This window comes from Mirounga leonina, unplaced genomic scaffold, assembly GCF_011800145.1.
Source record: "Mirounga leonina isolate KUSES-001 unplaced genomic scaffold, KU_Mleo_1.0 Mir_376, whole genome shotgun sequence".
NCBI lineage: Eukaryota > Metazoa > Chordata > Mammalia > Carnivora > Phocidae > Mirounga > Mirounga leonina.
Window position 1 is genome coordinate 8299215 of NW_023270718.1, and position 16581 is coordinate 8315795.

Genomic DNA, 16581 nt, shown 5'->3' on the forward strand with positions numbered 1-16581 from the left:
CCTGCTTCTCCCTCTCCCACTCCGCCTGCTTATGTTCCCTCTCTGTCAAATAAATAAATAAAATCTTTTAAAAAAATTAAAAATTAATTTAAAAAAACCAAAACTACCAAAATAATTTGCAGAGCAACTATACCATGTAAGCTCCCAGAAGCATTGTATGAGAAATCCACTTTCTCTGCATCCTTCCACATTTGATATTGTCATTATTCTTAATTTAGATGTTCTTATTGATATGTTCCTTAAGTTGCGGTCTTAATTGGAATTTTCCTAATGGCTAGTGATGTTGAACACACATTTATGTGCTTATTTACCATCATATAATCTCTTTGAGGAAATGACTGTTTATGACTTTTGCTCACTCTCTAATTTTTTTAAGGATTTTATTTTTAAGTAATCTCTACACCCAATGTGGGACTTGAACTCATCCCTGAGATCAAGAAATGCATGTTCTACTAGAGTATATTATGCTAAGTGAAATAAGTCAGAGAAAGACAAATACCATATGCTTTTACTCTGATGTGGAATTTAGGAAACAAAGCAGATGAACATAGGGGAAGTGGGGAAAAAAGAGAGGGATGCAAACCATAATAGACTCTTAACTATAGAGAACAAACTGAGGGTTGATGGAGGGAAGTGGGTGGGGATGGGCTAAATAGGTAGTGGGTGTTAGGGAGGGCACTTGCTATGATGAGCACTGGGTGTTGTATGCAAGTGATGAATCACTGAATTTTACTCCTGAGACCAATATTACACTATATGTCAACTAACTAGAATTTAAAAGTTTGGGGGAAAAAAGAAAAGGAATACCATGCTCTACCAACTGAGCCAGCCAGGTGCCTTGCCATTCTTTAATTTTTTTCCAATATTTTTATTGTGGTAAAGCACATGTAATGTAAAATTTAGTACCTTGACCATTTTGAAGTGTGCAGCTCAGTGGTATTAAATACGTTCACACTGTTGTAGAACCACCACCACCATCTACCTCCAGGGCTCTCTTCTTGCAGAACTGAAACTCTGTCTCCATTAACCAACTCCCCAATTAAAAAAAAAAAATTCTTTATTGTTGATATTTGAGAGTTCTTGATTTATTCTAGATAGAAGGCCTCTGTCAAATACAGGATTTGCAAATACTTTCTCCCAGACTGTAGCTTGTCTTCTGACCCCTTTTGAGTCTTCTGCAGAGTGGTAGCTCTTAATTTTGATTAAATCTAACTTCATGCATTTTTCTGTAATGGGTCATGCTTTGGTGTTGTGTCTAGTAACTCTTCACCAAGCCCTTGATCCTGATGATTTTCTTCTGTTTTCTTTCAAAGGTTTTTTTCTTTTTTTTTTTTAAGATTTTATGTATTTGACAGAGAGAGACAGTGAGAGAGGAAACTCAAGCATGGGGGAGCTAGAGAGGGAGAAGCAGGCTGTCCTCCCCATCCCATGATGCTGGGATCATGACCTGAGCCAAAGGCAGGCGCCTAACAAATGAGCCACCCCGGCACCCCTCTTTCAAAGGCTTTCTAATATTACATCTTAAATTCAAATCTTTAATCCACTTTGATTTCATTTTTATAAGGTGTGAGGTTTCAGCAAACGAGGAACATAGAAGGGAACTTCCTTTGATGTATAAAGGACATCTGTGAAAAACCTATGAGTTAAATAGCATTAACTATGAGTTAAATAGCATATTTAATGGTGAACAACTGAATGCTTTCACTGTAAGATCACGTAGAAGGCAAGATCACTAATTTCCTCAACAGCATTCTGGATATTCTAGCTAGAGAAATTAGGCAAAAAAAAAAAAAAAAAAAAAAAAGTAGTATACAGATTAGAAGTGGAAGAAGTAAAACTGTCTAGTCACAGAGAATATGATGGACTATGTAAAAATTTCTAAGGAATCTACAAAAAGTTAAATAATGTCTGAGCTTGGCAAGGTAGCAGGATGTCTTGGTAACAAAAAAATAACTGAACTTATATGCACATGCAGGGAATCACTGCAAGTGATAATTTAGGAGGCAGTATTCTTTGTATCATGTAAATGAACATGAAAAACCTAAGGATAAAATTTAGTTGACATATGCCAGACCTGTATGTTGAAAAAGGCAAAACACTGATGAGAGAAATGAGAGAAGTCTAAATAAAGATATAAACTGTGCCCCTGGATCAGAACACTAATTATTAAGATATCCATTCTCTCTGAGTTGATATATAGTGTAAACACAAGGCCAATCAGGATCCCAGTAGCCTTTGGTAGAAATTGACAAGTTGATTCTAAAATGTATATGGAAATTTAAAAGATCTAGAATTGCCAGAATAATTTGAAAACCTGATAATGCCAACAGCCTCTGTTTTCAAGACTTAAAAAAACTACAATAATAAATATAGTGTGGTATTGGATCAGTGGACCAACAGAGTTCAGAAAGCAACTAGTTAATCTATGGTAAACTGGTTTTTATTTATTTATTATCTTTTTATTTTTTATTTATTTGACAGAGAGACACAGCGAGAGAGGGAACACAAGCAGGGGGAGTGGGAGAGGGAGAAGCAGGCTTCCCGCCGAGCAGGGAGCCCGATGCGGGGCTCGATTCCAGGACCCTGGGATTACGACCTGAGCCGAAGGCAGATGCTTAACGACTGAGCCACCCAGGCACCCCTAAATCAAGGATTTTTTAAAAAAGATTTTGTTTATTTATTTGACAGAGTGAGAGCGCACAAGCAGGGGGAGCGGCAGAGGGAGAAGCAGGCTCCCCGCTGAGCAGGGAGCCCAAATGCGGGGCTCAATTCCAGGACCCTGGGATCATGACCTGAGCCGAAGGCAGATGCTTAACAACTGAGCCCCCCACCCAGGCACCCCTGGTAAACTGGTTTTTAAACAAAAATGCCAAAATAATTCAGTGGAAAAAGAATAACCCTTTCAAGAGATGGTACAGGAACAACTGGGTTAATCTGTATCTTAAAAGAATGAACCTTGACTCTTACCTGATACCATCTCTATAAATTTTGAAAAGATAATAGACCTAAATGTAAGGGGTAATACTATCATACCTACAGAAGAAAACAAGGACCCACAATCTATGTGTGGCAGAAATTTCCTAGATAGAATACAAAAGCTCTAGCTGTAAAAGAAAGACTTTCATAATTTATAGGCTTCATGAAAATTCAAAACTTTAGCTTTTAAAAAGATGCAAAATTTCATTTAAAAGTGCAGAGAGGAGTAACAGACTGAGGTAAATATTTGCAGTACATGTCTGTTAATAATGGACTTGTGCCCAGATTATATATATATTCTTACAACTCAATATCAAGAAGATTAACAACCCAATTTAAAAATGGGCAGAGTTGGGGTGCCTGAGTGGCTCAGTCGGTTAAGTGTCTGACTCTTGATCTCAGGGTCATGAGTTCAAGCCCCAGGTTGCGCTCCTGGAGTCTGCTTAAAAAATGGGCAAAATCCTTCATCAGATACTTCATTAGGAATATATACATATATCCAGTAGTACATGAGAAGATGGTCAATGACATTAACTGTCAGGAAAATGCACAGTAAAGCCACATTGACCAAATAAATAATGATCCCAGAAACAGATCTATATACTTACGGAAGTTTGCTTTATAACAGAAATGGTACATCATATAGTAGGGAAAAGATGTCCTGTGTTACATAAATTAATATTCTGTTGGATTAATCTTTATGCCCAGGCCTGTCCTCTGCCCCAAGTGAGGAGTATAGAAGAGGAAACCATCATCTTGTCCTGGAGTGGCTCTCAGCAGAGGTGAGAATGCACGATCCACTGGAAACTGTTCAGGGTCAGTGGGTCTAACTTGATCAATATCCATCATTCCCCTGGGCAGCTGTGGGGCCTGTAGGTAGAGAAGGACAGAGAGAGAGATCAGGGGAGGGAGGAAGAGAAAGAATGTTATTTCTCCTGGCCTCCAAACACAGGTTCTCCACCAGGGGAACACCCTGCTCCCCATTGTCTGTATCTAGGGATGTCTGAGAAAGTACTGTAGTACTTGTCTTTTTTCTTCTTCCACACTTATTGTGGGTTTTAGCTGGTGTTTAGTGGGTAGGGAAAATAGATGCTAAGTGTTTCTATAATCAATAGGACAGTCACACATGGTAAAGAAGTATCCCACCTAAAGACCACTGGCCCTCCTACTGAGAAACGGGAAATCTCCATGATATAGTTTGGTGCTGAAAGAACCCTGTATCACTATAAAAACCCATGAAAAAGATAAGTACTCAGATGCTTTATGTGGATCCTCATGGAGACTCCTTCTGGCTATGCCAGGCTTCGGCCAGCAAAATCCTGGTGATAATCAGAAACATGGCAGCGAGACCCAGTTGGATGAGGTTAACCTTGGTGTAATCTCCCAGTGTGGTACCTGGGAAAACAGAGAATGAGGTCATCACTGGTATCCCTTCTTCTCAAATGAATCTACCAACTGTGACTCTCACACACCCACTTGTGTTTCCTGGCGTGGTCACCTACCTGTACCTTCACTGAAGTTTTATTCACTGAAAACATAGGCTTTCAAGAGGGCTATAGTGGTCCTTCTTTGGTCTTCTTTTCTTTATATTCTCTCTGCCTCATCTCTTTCTTCGTTTATTTGCTCTTTATTTCATTTCCACCCTCCCACATTTCCTTTCTCCCTCCATAGATTAGGAATTAGTCTTAGGAGCACACAAAAAGACTTAGAGTGCTTTTATTGGTTTCCTAAGGCTGCTGTAACAAAGTCCCACAAACTGGGTGACTTAACATAACAGAAATGTATTATCTCACAGTCTGGAGGTTAGAAGTCTGAAGTCAGGGTGTTGACAGAGCAATACTTCCTCCAAAGACTCTAGGGAAAGATCCTTCTCATCCTTCTCTCTTTGCATCTTGCAGCTTCTGGAAGCTCCAAGCCTTCTTTGGCTTGTGACAGCATCACTCCAATCTCTGCCTCTGTTGTCACATAGCTGTCTTTCTTCTGTGTGTCTCCGTGTCTTTACTCTTCATCTTTTATGGACACCAGTCATATTGAGTAAGAGTCTTCCCTAATCCACTATGACTTCATGTGAACTTAAATGATTATCTGCAAAGACCAAGTAATGCTATTTCCAAAGAAGATCACATTCACACACACCAGGAGTTAGGAGGACTCAAACATACCTTCTGGGGGACAAAAATCAACCTATTACAGCACCAACAGAGTACTGAAATCTAGGAGCTGGCCCAGTATCCTCCTCAGAGCACAAAACTTAATTTCATACAGGGAGTGAGCTCAGGAATTTTGGAATTCAGCAGCTAAGCACCTGGGTCATGGTGCATTTCAGCTTCACCTAAGAAGAGCTTGAGTTTGGCAGTGGCTCTGATTCCTAATGAGGAGCCTGTGCATGTCCCTGAGGCAAGGTCCATGGAGAGAAATTTGTAATGATGCCACCAACTTTAGAAAGCCCCCTCCACCCCTCATTACTGACCGTACAGACCTTTCTTTCTTTCTTTTTTTTTTTTTTTTTAAGATTTTACTTATTTATTTGACAGAGAGATAGAGAGAACAAATAGGCAGAGAGGCAGGCAGAGGGAGAGGGAGAAGCAGGCTCCCCGCTGAGCAGGGAGCCCGATGCGGGGCTCGACCCCAGGACCCTGGGATCATGACCTGAGCCGAACGCAGACGCTTAACCGACTGAGCCACCCAGGCGCCCCCAGACCTTTATTTCTAATTATAAAATATTCACTGGCTATGGGGAGAATCAGTAAGACAAAAAGGAAGTTATAAACTGAGAAATTAGTGTGTAGCATCCAGGGAAGCAGAATTATAGTAGGACCCAAAAGATAATTTTATTTATTTTTAAAGATTTTATATATTTGAGAGAAAGCGAGAGAAAGCATGAGCTGGGGGAGGGGCGGATGGAGAGGGAGAGGCAGACTCCCCACCGAGCAGAGAGTCCGATGTCAGGCTCGATCCCAGGACCCTGGGATCATGACCTGAGCTGAAGGCAGACGCTTAACTGACTGAGCCACCCAGGCTCCCTGAAACAAAAGATAATTTTTGAAGGCAACAAGTAGTGTGGGCCAGGATATACAACTATGTACTGCACCCATGACAGAAAAGCAGTCTGCTGGGGAAACACCACATTTGGAGAACAAGATAGAGTCATCGAGAATGAAAGTCACTCATACCAAGATAAACCAAAATTGTAATAGCTGCAGACAACAGTAGAAGGAATTCTGCTGGTGACTAGCTTAGTAATTTTAAAGAATGACATGAGAAATCGTCCAAGAATGCAAAATAAAAAAGGCAAGGAAATGGAAATTACAAGAGACATAAAAAGAACATAATGGACATGATGGAAAAATGAGAATCAGAGACTAACAGAACACTCTCTGATAAAAAAAAAAAAAAAAAAAAAAAAAAAAAAAAAATCTGGCGCCTGGGTGGCTCAGTCCCTTAAGCCTCTGCCTCCGGCTCAGGTCATGATCCCGGGATCCCGGGATCGAGTCCCGCATCGGGCTCCCTGCTCGGCGGGGAGTCTGCTTCTCCCTCTGACCCTGCCCCCTCTCATGCTCTCTCTCTATCTCATTCTCTCTCAAATAAATAAATAAAATCTTTATAAAAAAAAAAAAGATGGGGCACCTGGGTGGCTCAGTCATTAAGTGTCTGCCTTCAGCTCAGGTCATGATCCCAGGGTCCTGGGATCGAGCCCCGCATCGGGCTCCCTGCTCAGCGGGAAGCCTGCTTTTCCCTCTCCCTCTCCCCCTGCTTCTGTTCCCTCTCTCGCTGTCTCTCTCCCTGTCAAATAAATAAAAATCTTAAAATAAATCTTTCTTAACATCATGTAAAACCTTACCTGTTACCAGGATTTCAAGGCGGTTACTGGGGTGTGAGGCCAAGAAAGGAGCCTTTGGTCGTAGACACAGCTGTAGTTTCCAGTGTCATCGACTGTCACGTTCTGAAGGGAGACGTCTGCTCTTCCTTAGGTCTCTGGTGCTGTACCTGCTTTCTAGTACTTGTTGTCAGGAGAACAGACATTACGTCTTCAAGCATATTGTCCGGCCTGTGGCACTGCAGAGCCACATTTCTTCCGGGGTTCACCTTATGCCTTCCGAGGGCCTGGAGAGAAAGTTTGGGCAAACTTCCCGTAAGCGAAGGTCACTTCCTGTAAAGAAAGGTCACTTCCTGTCAGAGAAGGTCACTTCCGGTAACGGAAGATCGCTTCCGTTAACAGAAGGTCACTTCCGGTAATGGAAGATCGCTTCCGGTAACGGAAGATCGCTTCCGTTAACAGAAGGTCACTTCCGGTAGCAGAATGTCAGCGGTAGCCTGGTTTCTCTCCTTCCCTTGGCCTTCTGGGAGCGAGCTCTGACGTGGGAGAAAAGACGGGAGATCCCTGATCTTGGCCCGCTTTCGATGTCCGGGCAGGGTTATGACTCCCACCAAGGCGTGGGTTCAACCAGCTGACTCTGGATTATTCTGTTTTTCTCAGCTGGGGGCACGGAGGGTGAGCGCTTCTCATCTCCCAGTCTTCTTTTAGTTCTGCCTCATTCTCTGTGCCAAGGAAGGCTGTGTTTGATGCCAAAAGTCATCCCAAAGTACCCCCACCTCACCTGTAACCACAGTAGAGGAGTATCCCTGGCTGGAGAGCTTCTGAAAGGGGCCCTCTCCGTGGAGTATTCGCAGGTGTACGCCCCAGCATCAGTGACTCAGGTGAAAGGGGTCGATTTTAACCTGGATCCCTGTAGAACTGGGTAGCGGCATGGGATCCGAGAGTGGCTTTCCTTCCTTTCTGAAAGCAAATTTTACGTTCCTGGTAAGAGTTGAGCACATCAGAATCACATTACTGGGCGCCTGGGTGGCTCGGTCGGTTAAGCGACCGCCTTCGGCTCGGGTCGTGATCCCGGAGTCCCGGGATCGAGTCCCGCATCGGGCTCCCAGCTCAGCGGGGAGCCTGCTTCTCCCTCTGACCCTATCCCCTCTCATGCTGTTTCTCTCTCTCTGTCAAATAAATAAAAATTAAAATAAATAAATAAATAAATAAATAAATAAATAAATAAATAAATAAAATTAAAAAAAAAAGAATCACATTACTCTTGGGAGATACCACCCAACTGGGGAAGGCACTGAGAGAAGCCTTGGGAAGCAACCCTGGAAAGAAGTAGAGCTCAGATCAGATGACACACTCACCTTACATTCCATTTAGAGGAGAAGGAAAGGATGGGGAACTTGGGATGAAAAAACTAGTAACATTTAAATAAGAAAAAGAGAACACTCACGAACGATTGTGTCTCTTTGGCCAACACACAACCCTGTAGAGGAATCACCCATGAGATATAAGGCATTATTGAGGGAGAAGGTTCCTGGTCACTTTATGCCAGATGGCCTTATGTAATGGCAGGAGTTGGCTAGAGTCAGACCCAGTCACTAGGCTTCCCCATGGTTACTGCCTCCCCTCTCAGGTGGAGCAATTTAGAACATGTAACACAGGCTGTAGAAGAAATGGCTAGATTAAATGCAGTTTGGCATAGAGGATGGTAATAGTATGATTTGTGGAGTATCTGTGTGGGGTGGATACTTTTGCCTGAGTGCTAAGATCTCCTGGAAATTTATATCATATACATGAATATTATTGTAAGAAGGGTATTATGTTAACAAGGAGAAGTAGGAGTTTAGCTAGGCCTGTGTTTCTAAGAACAGAAATTTCATTTCTTTCTTCTGTATGGAGGAACAGTTTGGTGTTTCAGGGGGAAGGTGAGAAGTTACTGGGACTTTTAGGTGCAAACACATGCAAGCATCATGAAAATTAAATCTGCAGTCTGAGAAAATGGAAGGTAGTGGACATGTGCCAAGGTATGTGAAGGAATGCTATTGCAAAGTCAGAGGACCCCAGGAAATGGAGGAAGGACAAGTGTGGAGACAGCAGAGGCCTGTGGACACCTGAATCCACTTGGAAGCTGCACATGGGAAGCAGCATTGACCCCCACTTCTGGACGGAGCCTAGTCCCTGTGCATCAAAGCCCTGGGGGCCTGGACCTTTGTCCCTCCTGCCTAGTCCCTGCAGAATGGGTGGAGCTCCCAGGACAGACACGTGCCACCTCAGATGTTGCTGAAAGTAGGTAAAAGGTGGAAGACCTACATCAACTTCATGTAACTGCACAGAGCAAAGTGAGCAGAGTTAGTGATGAAATGAGATTTCCTATGGGAGCAAGTGTGATATTGTAGAGTCAGAGAATATGAAGGTACTTTAAGCTGTCCATAGTTGTTGGAAAATCAGAGCAAAGGGAGGAATTCAGGTGTGAGAACCCAGCTTAGCCTATAAATTAAACTTAGTTAAGAAAAAAATACCATCATAAAGCATCATGAAGTGATTTTAAGTGAATTCCTACTAGAACTTAATGCCCTCAATGTGCCATCTCCCAGCTAAGGACCACACAGGGTTCTGAAACATTCAGACCTCTTCAGTTCCTGCCTCAACACCTGCCCTCACTCACCCCTGCAGACACTCCTGGGGTGGGGGGGGACCGGGACCCTCTACCTGCCTCCTGAGTGGGGTGTCCCTGAGGCTTGAGGGCTTCACCCAACATGGTTGGAAGGACATGTTGGTTGGATACACACTTGACCACCCGGCTGCTTATCTAACTGGCATCTTGTGTCAACTCTGCACATCACCAATACAGTGATAAGAGGAGACCATTCTCAGAAGTCTTATCTCACAAGGAGTGGGTGCCTTGGAGCCTGTTAATGGGCACACATTCTGTCAAGGACAGAAGAGAGCAGGGACCAGCAGGGACCTGTGTGCTTCACTGACAGATGATGGAGAGTTCTGCATGAGCGATTTCCAGCAGAAATAGCACCTGAGCCAGGGAGGGGGGATGATAGAAGGATTCATTCCCCCATGGAAATAACAGTAATCTTCCTATGCATACACAGTCTCTCATCACTGTGACGGCCCTGCAGATGGTCATAATTATCCTCATTGTATGAATAAGGAAATCAAGCCCCAGCACCATGTGATGTATTTCAAATACAATCGACCAGCATGTGCAGGAGTGGAGGCTCCAGAACATACACCTGATTCACTCCTCTCCTGGAAAAACAGAAGACCTAAGAATGGAATCCTTTTCATTTTCCCAAGGTGGAGGTCTGACATAAAGAGAGCCCTATAGACTATCCTAGAGTCTAGGGATCAGAGCTGTGCTCTGTCTCTCTCTCTCTGACAAATAAATAAAATCTTTAAAAAGAAAAATTCAGATCTAGTCATGGTGCCCCCAAACAAGCTGAAAACCACACAATGTCCTTGTCTGAGGAAACTAGGGTTTTTTGCACCTGCAAATAGACATCCTGAACTGTACCCCATTTCACACCCAGGAAATTTTAAACAACTTTATCGAGATGTAATTCACATGCCTGCCATATAGTTCACCTATTTACTATGTACAATTCATTGGCTTTCCTATATTCACAGATATGTGCAAACTTCACACAGTCAAATTTAAAACACTTTCATGACTTCAAAATGATACCCCATTACTCTTCTACTTTTGTTGCATTTCCCCACCTCCACCATCTCCAGCCCTAAACAACCACTAACCTACTTTCTCTGTGGGTTTCCCTATTCTGGACTTCCATATGAATGGAATCGTGTAGAATGTGGTCTTTTGTGACTGGCCTTTCACTTGCCATGATGAACGGCTCCTCTTTTATGCTTTAGAATTTGCCCTACTCAGCATCTGTTCACCCCCAGGACATTTCTGTTTTGGAGATGCCATACTTGTATCCATTTTAGTTTCCTGTTATAACCCAGTGGGAACAGTCATGACTTTAGAGGCAGACAGGCTGGGCTTGCATTTTGACTGTTCTGCTCATTCTCTGTGTGGCCCTGCGCAGGAACCCTCAGCTGTCAATCTCAGGGTCCTCATTTAACCCTGTGGGCCTAATTCCCACCATGCAGGACTGTTTGCAAGGGTCAGAGTGGTATTTCCCACAGGTTGGAATATGAACCACAGGTGCTCAAGGCGATGATTTTAGGCAACACACTGACACAATATCCTATAGCTTTGATCACAGCATCAAAAAGTTATTACCCTTTCAATCAAACCCTTCTGATTACATCAAGGAGAGAAGATCATCTTGACGTACTTTAGAACAACTTTATCTCTGGCTCATCGCCCTTTATAGCTAGGAAGTGGTCAGCCATGGGCTCAGAAACCTGAAAAGAGCATAAGGCTATAATGTCCTAACATTTTCTGCCTTTCCATAGTATTATATATTTGTATTAATTCTCCTTTTTCAGGTAGGTGACATGCATTGTTAAATTATTGCTAAGTAGTTTCCATTTTCAAATAAATACCTTTATTTAAAGAAAAATATTGACTCACTGTCAGTAAATAATATATTAAGTAAAGGTGGTGTGGGCATAGCATACCATCACAAATGTGGAATGTACATATTTGAATATTGGCAAAAACTTGAGCAGTGGATGGATGTAAAGCCTCCAGCGTGAGTCCTGACGTGGGTGAAGCAATCAGTAAATACAAACTGACGTTATTTCTTTTGTATTCTTCTGTCTCTCAATCTGTCAGCCCACCCTCATCTTGAACCCCAGCACACCATCCTAAGGAACTTACCAAAGCAGAGGAGGGAAAGGAGTTCCAGGGTCATACTGGCCCTGCAGCCTGCTCTAAGGTCCCCTCTTCAGCTTTGCAACCATGGGATGGAGGGAAGCTCAGTGTGGGCAGTGACCTCTTTCCTCCAGCCTTTCCCTTCTTTCCTCTCATATGACCTATGACCCACAGGTTTTTGTGTCACACCCACATTCAGGAAATGAAAATAATATGACATAAAACATTCAGAAAATGACAGAATTTTAAAGATGGAGAACAAGCCAGTGGTTGCAGTGGTGTTGGGGAGAGAGATAGGGTGTGACAGTAAGGCACACTGTGAGGAACATCTTTATGGTGATAGACTACACCAGTATGTTGATTATACCCGTGGCCAGTTGAATCTAAATGTGATAAAACAATATAGAACCCTACACACTGTACTAGGGTCAACTTTTTGGTTTTGGTATTGTGATGGACCTACAATGGAACCATTGGAGAAAATGGATGCAGGGTGCAAGTGTCTGTACTGAGTTTGCAACTTCCTGTGAGTCGAATGAGTTCAGAATGAAAGTAGGATCTGATTGAAGAGGAAACACAGTCTAAAGTAGACGTGGGCAGTCACACATTAGGGAGCAGGAACATCATGAAGGCTTTTCCATACATGGCCAAGGCAGATACTGCAGCAAGAAGTGGTTATAGACTGAGCAGCTGGTGTCTGTCTGATGTGCCACCCATAAATCCAGAGTTCTGTCCATTTTCACCACTCTTGACCAAGTAGCAATGAAAGGGGTCTGTTGTCAGGAGGAACCATGAGTTTTACTACTCATTACTACTCTACTCTGATCAGAACTGGGTTTTTATAAGTGTATTTCCCGGGTTATAAGAGAGGAGATAACAGTTCTAGAATATGAATGAGTATTTGTGAAAAAGAACAGGATTATTAACAAACAACAACAGATCTTGAAAATGAAAATATTGAGGATAACATTTTACACCTGCACCAGAAGATGAAGACATGCTGGGTGCACCTCAGGAGCAACTTGATGCTGTGAAACTGAGAGGAAGTCTCCCCAAATTAGGTAAAATATTGGGACTATGTGAAATAAAATTTAAGACATGTGTGATAAATACAGAAATTTAAATACTTGACTAATTGCTGGTCCAGAAGCACAAAATAGAGAATGGAGAGAAGTCAATAATAAATATGCAGGAAGCAGTGTTTTCCCCACTTTTCAATGGAGTAACAGTTCCTACAGAAGTTACTACACAGGTTACCCAGCCTGACTCTGAAGCTTTAAGTATTTTTTCAAGTCATCCAAATTTATTAGGTGTGTCTTTATGCTCCAGCCTGTCCTCTGCCCCAGGTGAAACTACAGCAGGAGGGAAGCCATCTCTTGTCCTCAAGTGGTTCTTCATAGAGCTAAGAATGCAGGTTCCATGGGACTGTTAAGAATCAGCAGGGCTGTCTACCAACATTCATCCTTCCCTGGGCAGCCAGGGGCATGTGGGTAGTACAGACCTGAGGTCAGGAAAAGGAGGAAGAGGAAGAATATTATTTCCCTGCCCTCCTAACACAGGCTCTCCACCAAGGCAACACCACCCCACTCCCATCCTCCATATCTAGGGGTGTTGGAAAAAGTACAGTAGTATTGCTTGTTATCTTCTTCCACAATGACTGGGGCTTCAACTGCTCTTTAATGGGAAAGAGGAACGGTGCTAAATGTTCCCACAACGAACAGGATGGCCCCATATGGTGAAGAAATATCCCACCAAAAATGCCATCTGTGCCCATGTTGAGAAACACAAGAAGTCCCATGGTAGAGTTTGGTGTTTAGAGAACCCCATGTCAGTACAGCAGCCCATGAACAAGAGAGGCGCTCAGGTGTTTCATGTGGATCCACGTGGAGACTCCTTCTGGCTGCACCAGGCTTCCACCACGAGAGCCCCCATAATCACCACCATTATGGCAGCCAGACCCAGTCGGATGAGGTTGCCCATGGTGTAATCCCCCGACGTGGCATCTGGGGGAGCTGGGAGAGAGAAGAGGATGAGCACCAGCCGGAAAGGAGCATCCCTCCTTCTCACGTGGATCTGCCCAACGTGACTCTCCTGCACCTGCTTGTGCTTCCTGGCCAGTGGTCAGCTGCACCTTCACTGACATTGTAATCACTCAAACCGCATGTGGGATTTCCTGAGAGTTGTGGTGGGTCTTCCTTTGTCTCCTTTCTATTCTCTCTGCCTTACCGCTCTTCCTTCATTTCTTTGCTCTTCATCTCATTTCCACCCTCCCACACTGCCCTTTCCCCTTCTCCTTCCTTGTAGTAGGAATCAGGCTTAGGAGCAGCCCCCAAACCCAAAGGTGCTGCACGGAGAATGAAAGTAGTTCAGGGCTCCGTCTGCTCCCCTCCTCAGAGCAAAGACAGTGCAGCCAGTGAGCTCCAGAAAATTCCAGCTTAGTAGCTGAGCATCAGAACCACCATGCATTTCATTTCAGCTTCACCCAAGAAGAGCTAGGGCTCGCCATTGGCCCTGGCTCCTAGACAGAACCTGCACTTGAATCTTCCAGCTCACACGTGCCATGAGTGCAGAGTTCATGTCTGAAGACATCAGCAACAATGCTCCCTGGAGACAGAGTCCATGGGGAGAGACCCGTGATGACCCCACCAAGCCCAGGATGCCCTCTGCATCCCTCAGCACCGCCTGCCCGGACCTTGCTTTCCAACTACAGAACGTTCGCTGACCACAGCGCACACGCAAACATTTACACCACCGAGGAAGCAGGGTGTAGCATCCAATGAAGCAAGAAGAAGATCAGTTTAGAAGATCCCACATCTATGCCAGAAAAGCAGGCAGCTGGGGGAGCGCCGTGTTCTAAGCGCGAGAAAGGTACCGCCATGAAGTTGCCATCAGCAGGATGCACCACAACTCTAAGTGATGCCCAGGGTGGCAGGAGGGGCTCTGGTGGTGGCGGGATGGATCGTTTGGAAGAACAGCCTGAGACATTCTCCAAGAATGCAAAGCAACAAACGCCAAAGACTAGAAAGTAGGAAAGGAGAGATTTAAAAAGGAGATGCTCAGGAAAGTGAAGGAGAAACAGGAATCAGAAAGAGAAGAAATGCTCTCCAGTTAAAAAAAAAAAAAGACGCACACCTTAAACTAATACAGTGTTATAAGCCAGTTATAGGTCAACAAAGCAGGAGAAAGAAAATAAACAGCCAAAATAAAAAAACTAATTAATGAATTAATTAAATTTTTAAAACACCCTAAGAATCATGCAAAACCTCACCTGTCACCCAGGTCTCAAGATAATCACTAGGGTGTGAGGCCCAGAAAGGAATCCCTGTCTGGAAGTACACACAGCTGTAATTCCCGGCATCACTGACTGTCACAGTCTGGAGGGAGAAGTCCGTCTCCTTCCCTGCAGGACTCTGGACCTGTTTGGGCCCTGATGCTCCCGCCTTCAGTAGAGCAAACGCTACAGGCATGAAAATATTGTCTGGCCTCTGGCACTGCAGGGTCACGTTTTCTCCTACGTTCACCTCACCCCTTGGGTAGGCTTGGAGGGAAGGTTTTGGTAAATCTCCTGGAAGAAAAGGAGGGCACCAAGGTCATGGGGAGCAGCCCGGGGCCCCCCACCCTCCCTTGTTCTCCTGGCAGGGGTTCCCGCCAAGGGGGGGAAATGACAGATCCCTGGTCTCACCCTCTTTCCACTCTGACTGTGGGAAGATTTCCCCAGCAAGCCCTGGCTGAAGCTGAGCCAGGCCAGTCTGTTCTGTGTTTCTCATCTCCCCTTGTTCCCTCCCTCCCTCGGGTTCCTCCCCCACACCTGTCCCTGCAAGACCCTATGTCCCTCCGAGGCACCTCCTCACCTGTCACCAGCAGTAGGAGGACGTCACTGGGCTGTGAACGTATGTACGGGCTCCCTCGTCTGTAGTACTCACAGGCATACTCTCCAGCATTGTCGGTGTTTAGGCCAGTGAGGTGAAATTCAGCCAGGCCCTCTGTGGAAGCCCGTGATTGCACAGACTGCAAACGAACTTTTCCCTTTCTGAGAACAAAGTTGACATTCTTGGTAGAAGTCCAGCATTGCAGCGTCACATTACTCTTGCGAGACACCACCGAGCTGGGCCAGGCCCTGAGGGAGGGCTTGGGAAGGGACTCTGGAAGGAAGCAGATTTGGGGATGGGATTTGGTGCCCTTGTCTGCTCTCAGGAAACCCCTTGAAGGAAAGAGAAGGGACACAGGGAGTTTGGAGTGAAGGGGAGGGAGGGTCTGACTGAAGGAACTCACCATCAGTTGTCCTGCTTCCTTGGCCAGCACACAGCCCTGCAAGAGAACCGTCCATGAGACATGAGCATCCACCTGGAGCCCCGTCCCGAGGGGCCTCCCTGGGGGCTGCTGCTGAGCACGGACCCTGGAGGTCATGCATCTGGGGCTTCTCATTTCCCCACCTGGACTGTGGCTGCAGCTCTGCTCTGGGCTCCTTCCCCACTCTCCCAGAAGGTCTCCTGTGCGGCTCACTCCTCCCACGGCCCCAGGACCTGGCCTGGTTCCGCAATGTCCACAAGCCCCTCTCTTCTCAGCTTCTGTCCTGAACCACTCTCAGTCTTGCATTTCTGTCAGGCTGGCGTTATCGTCTGTGGACCCCCCACCTCACCCTGGGGGTAGAAGGCAGGAACCATGAGCCAGATGTTGTGGGAGCACAGGACTTAAATGCAACCCTAGCCCACCTCTGAAGTTATTTGAGACCCTGGGTGGACCCGAGGGTCTGCTGACAGTCTCGCCTGTACCAGAAGAACCCTCCTGCTGAAGGCTGCTTGGTGCTTTGAGTGACATAAACTAAGATGGATACCCTTAGTTTGTAACTGAGAGAGCTCAGAAGCTATGGACCTCATACCGCGGGAGACACAGGATGTCACGACCTGTGAGCAGTCGAAGGCAGAGACTGTGTTCTTCATCTCAGCATCCCCACTGTCTGTGCAGGTCCTGGCATGTAGGAGGACCTCAACAAATG

At 44.9% G+C, this 16581-nt stretch overlaps 1 protein-coding gene and 1 long non-coding RNA gene across 2 annotated transcripts; both read right to left on the reverse strand.

Moving 5' to 3' along the window:
* Positions 1 to 3755: 3755 nt before the first annotated feature.
* On the reverse strand, positions 3756 to 7294 carry LOC117997937. Its single transcript, XR_004675919.1, has 3 exons — positions 6818 to 7294; positions 4229 to 4371; positions 3756 to 3846 (listed from the first exon to the last, which is right to left on the reverse strand). It is a non-coding gene; the product is annotated as an uncharacterized LOC117997937 (long non-coding RNA).
* Positions 7295 to 13454: 6160 nt separating this feature from the next.
* LOC117997995 (T-cell-interacting, activating receptor on myeloid cells protein 1-like) lies at positions 13455 to 15932 on the reverse strand. Its single transcript, XM_034986515.1, has 4 exons — positions 15858 to 15932; positions 15437 to 15727; positions 14854 to 15150; positions 13455 to 13597 (listed from the first exon to the last, which is right to left on the reverse strand). The coding sequence occupies exons 1-4, from the start codon at positions 15910 to 15912 to the stop codon at positions 13455 to 13457; spliced, it is 786 nt and encodes a 261-aa protein (XP_034842406.1). The 5' UTR covers positions 15913 to 15932.
* Positions 15933 to 16581: the final 649 nt, after the last annotated feature.

Bases quoted from the DNA above. Each gene is read 5' to 3' on its own strand.
- LOC117997995 (XM_034986515.1), bottom strand. From the start codon at position 15,912: ATGGACGGTTCTCTTGCAGGGCTGTGTGCTGGCCAAGGAAGCAGGACA. The intron at 15,728-15,857 runs GTGAGTTCCTTC...GCTTCCTTCCAG, and splicing joins AGGAAGCAGGACAACTGATG to AGTCCCTTCCCAAGCCCTCC. The intron at 13,598-14,853 runs GTGAGGTTTTGC...TCTCTCTCCCAG, and splicing joins TCTTGAGACCTGGGTGACAG to CTCCCCCAGATGCCACGTCG.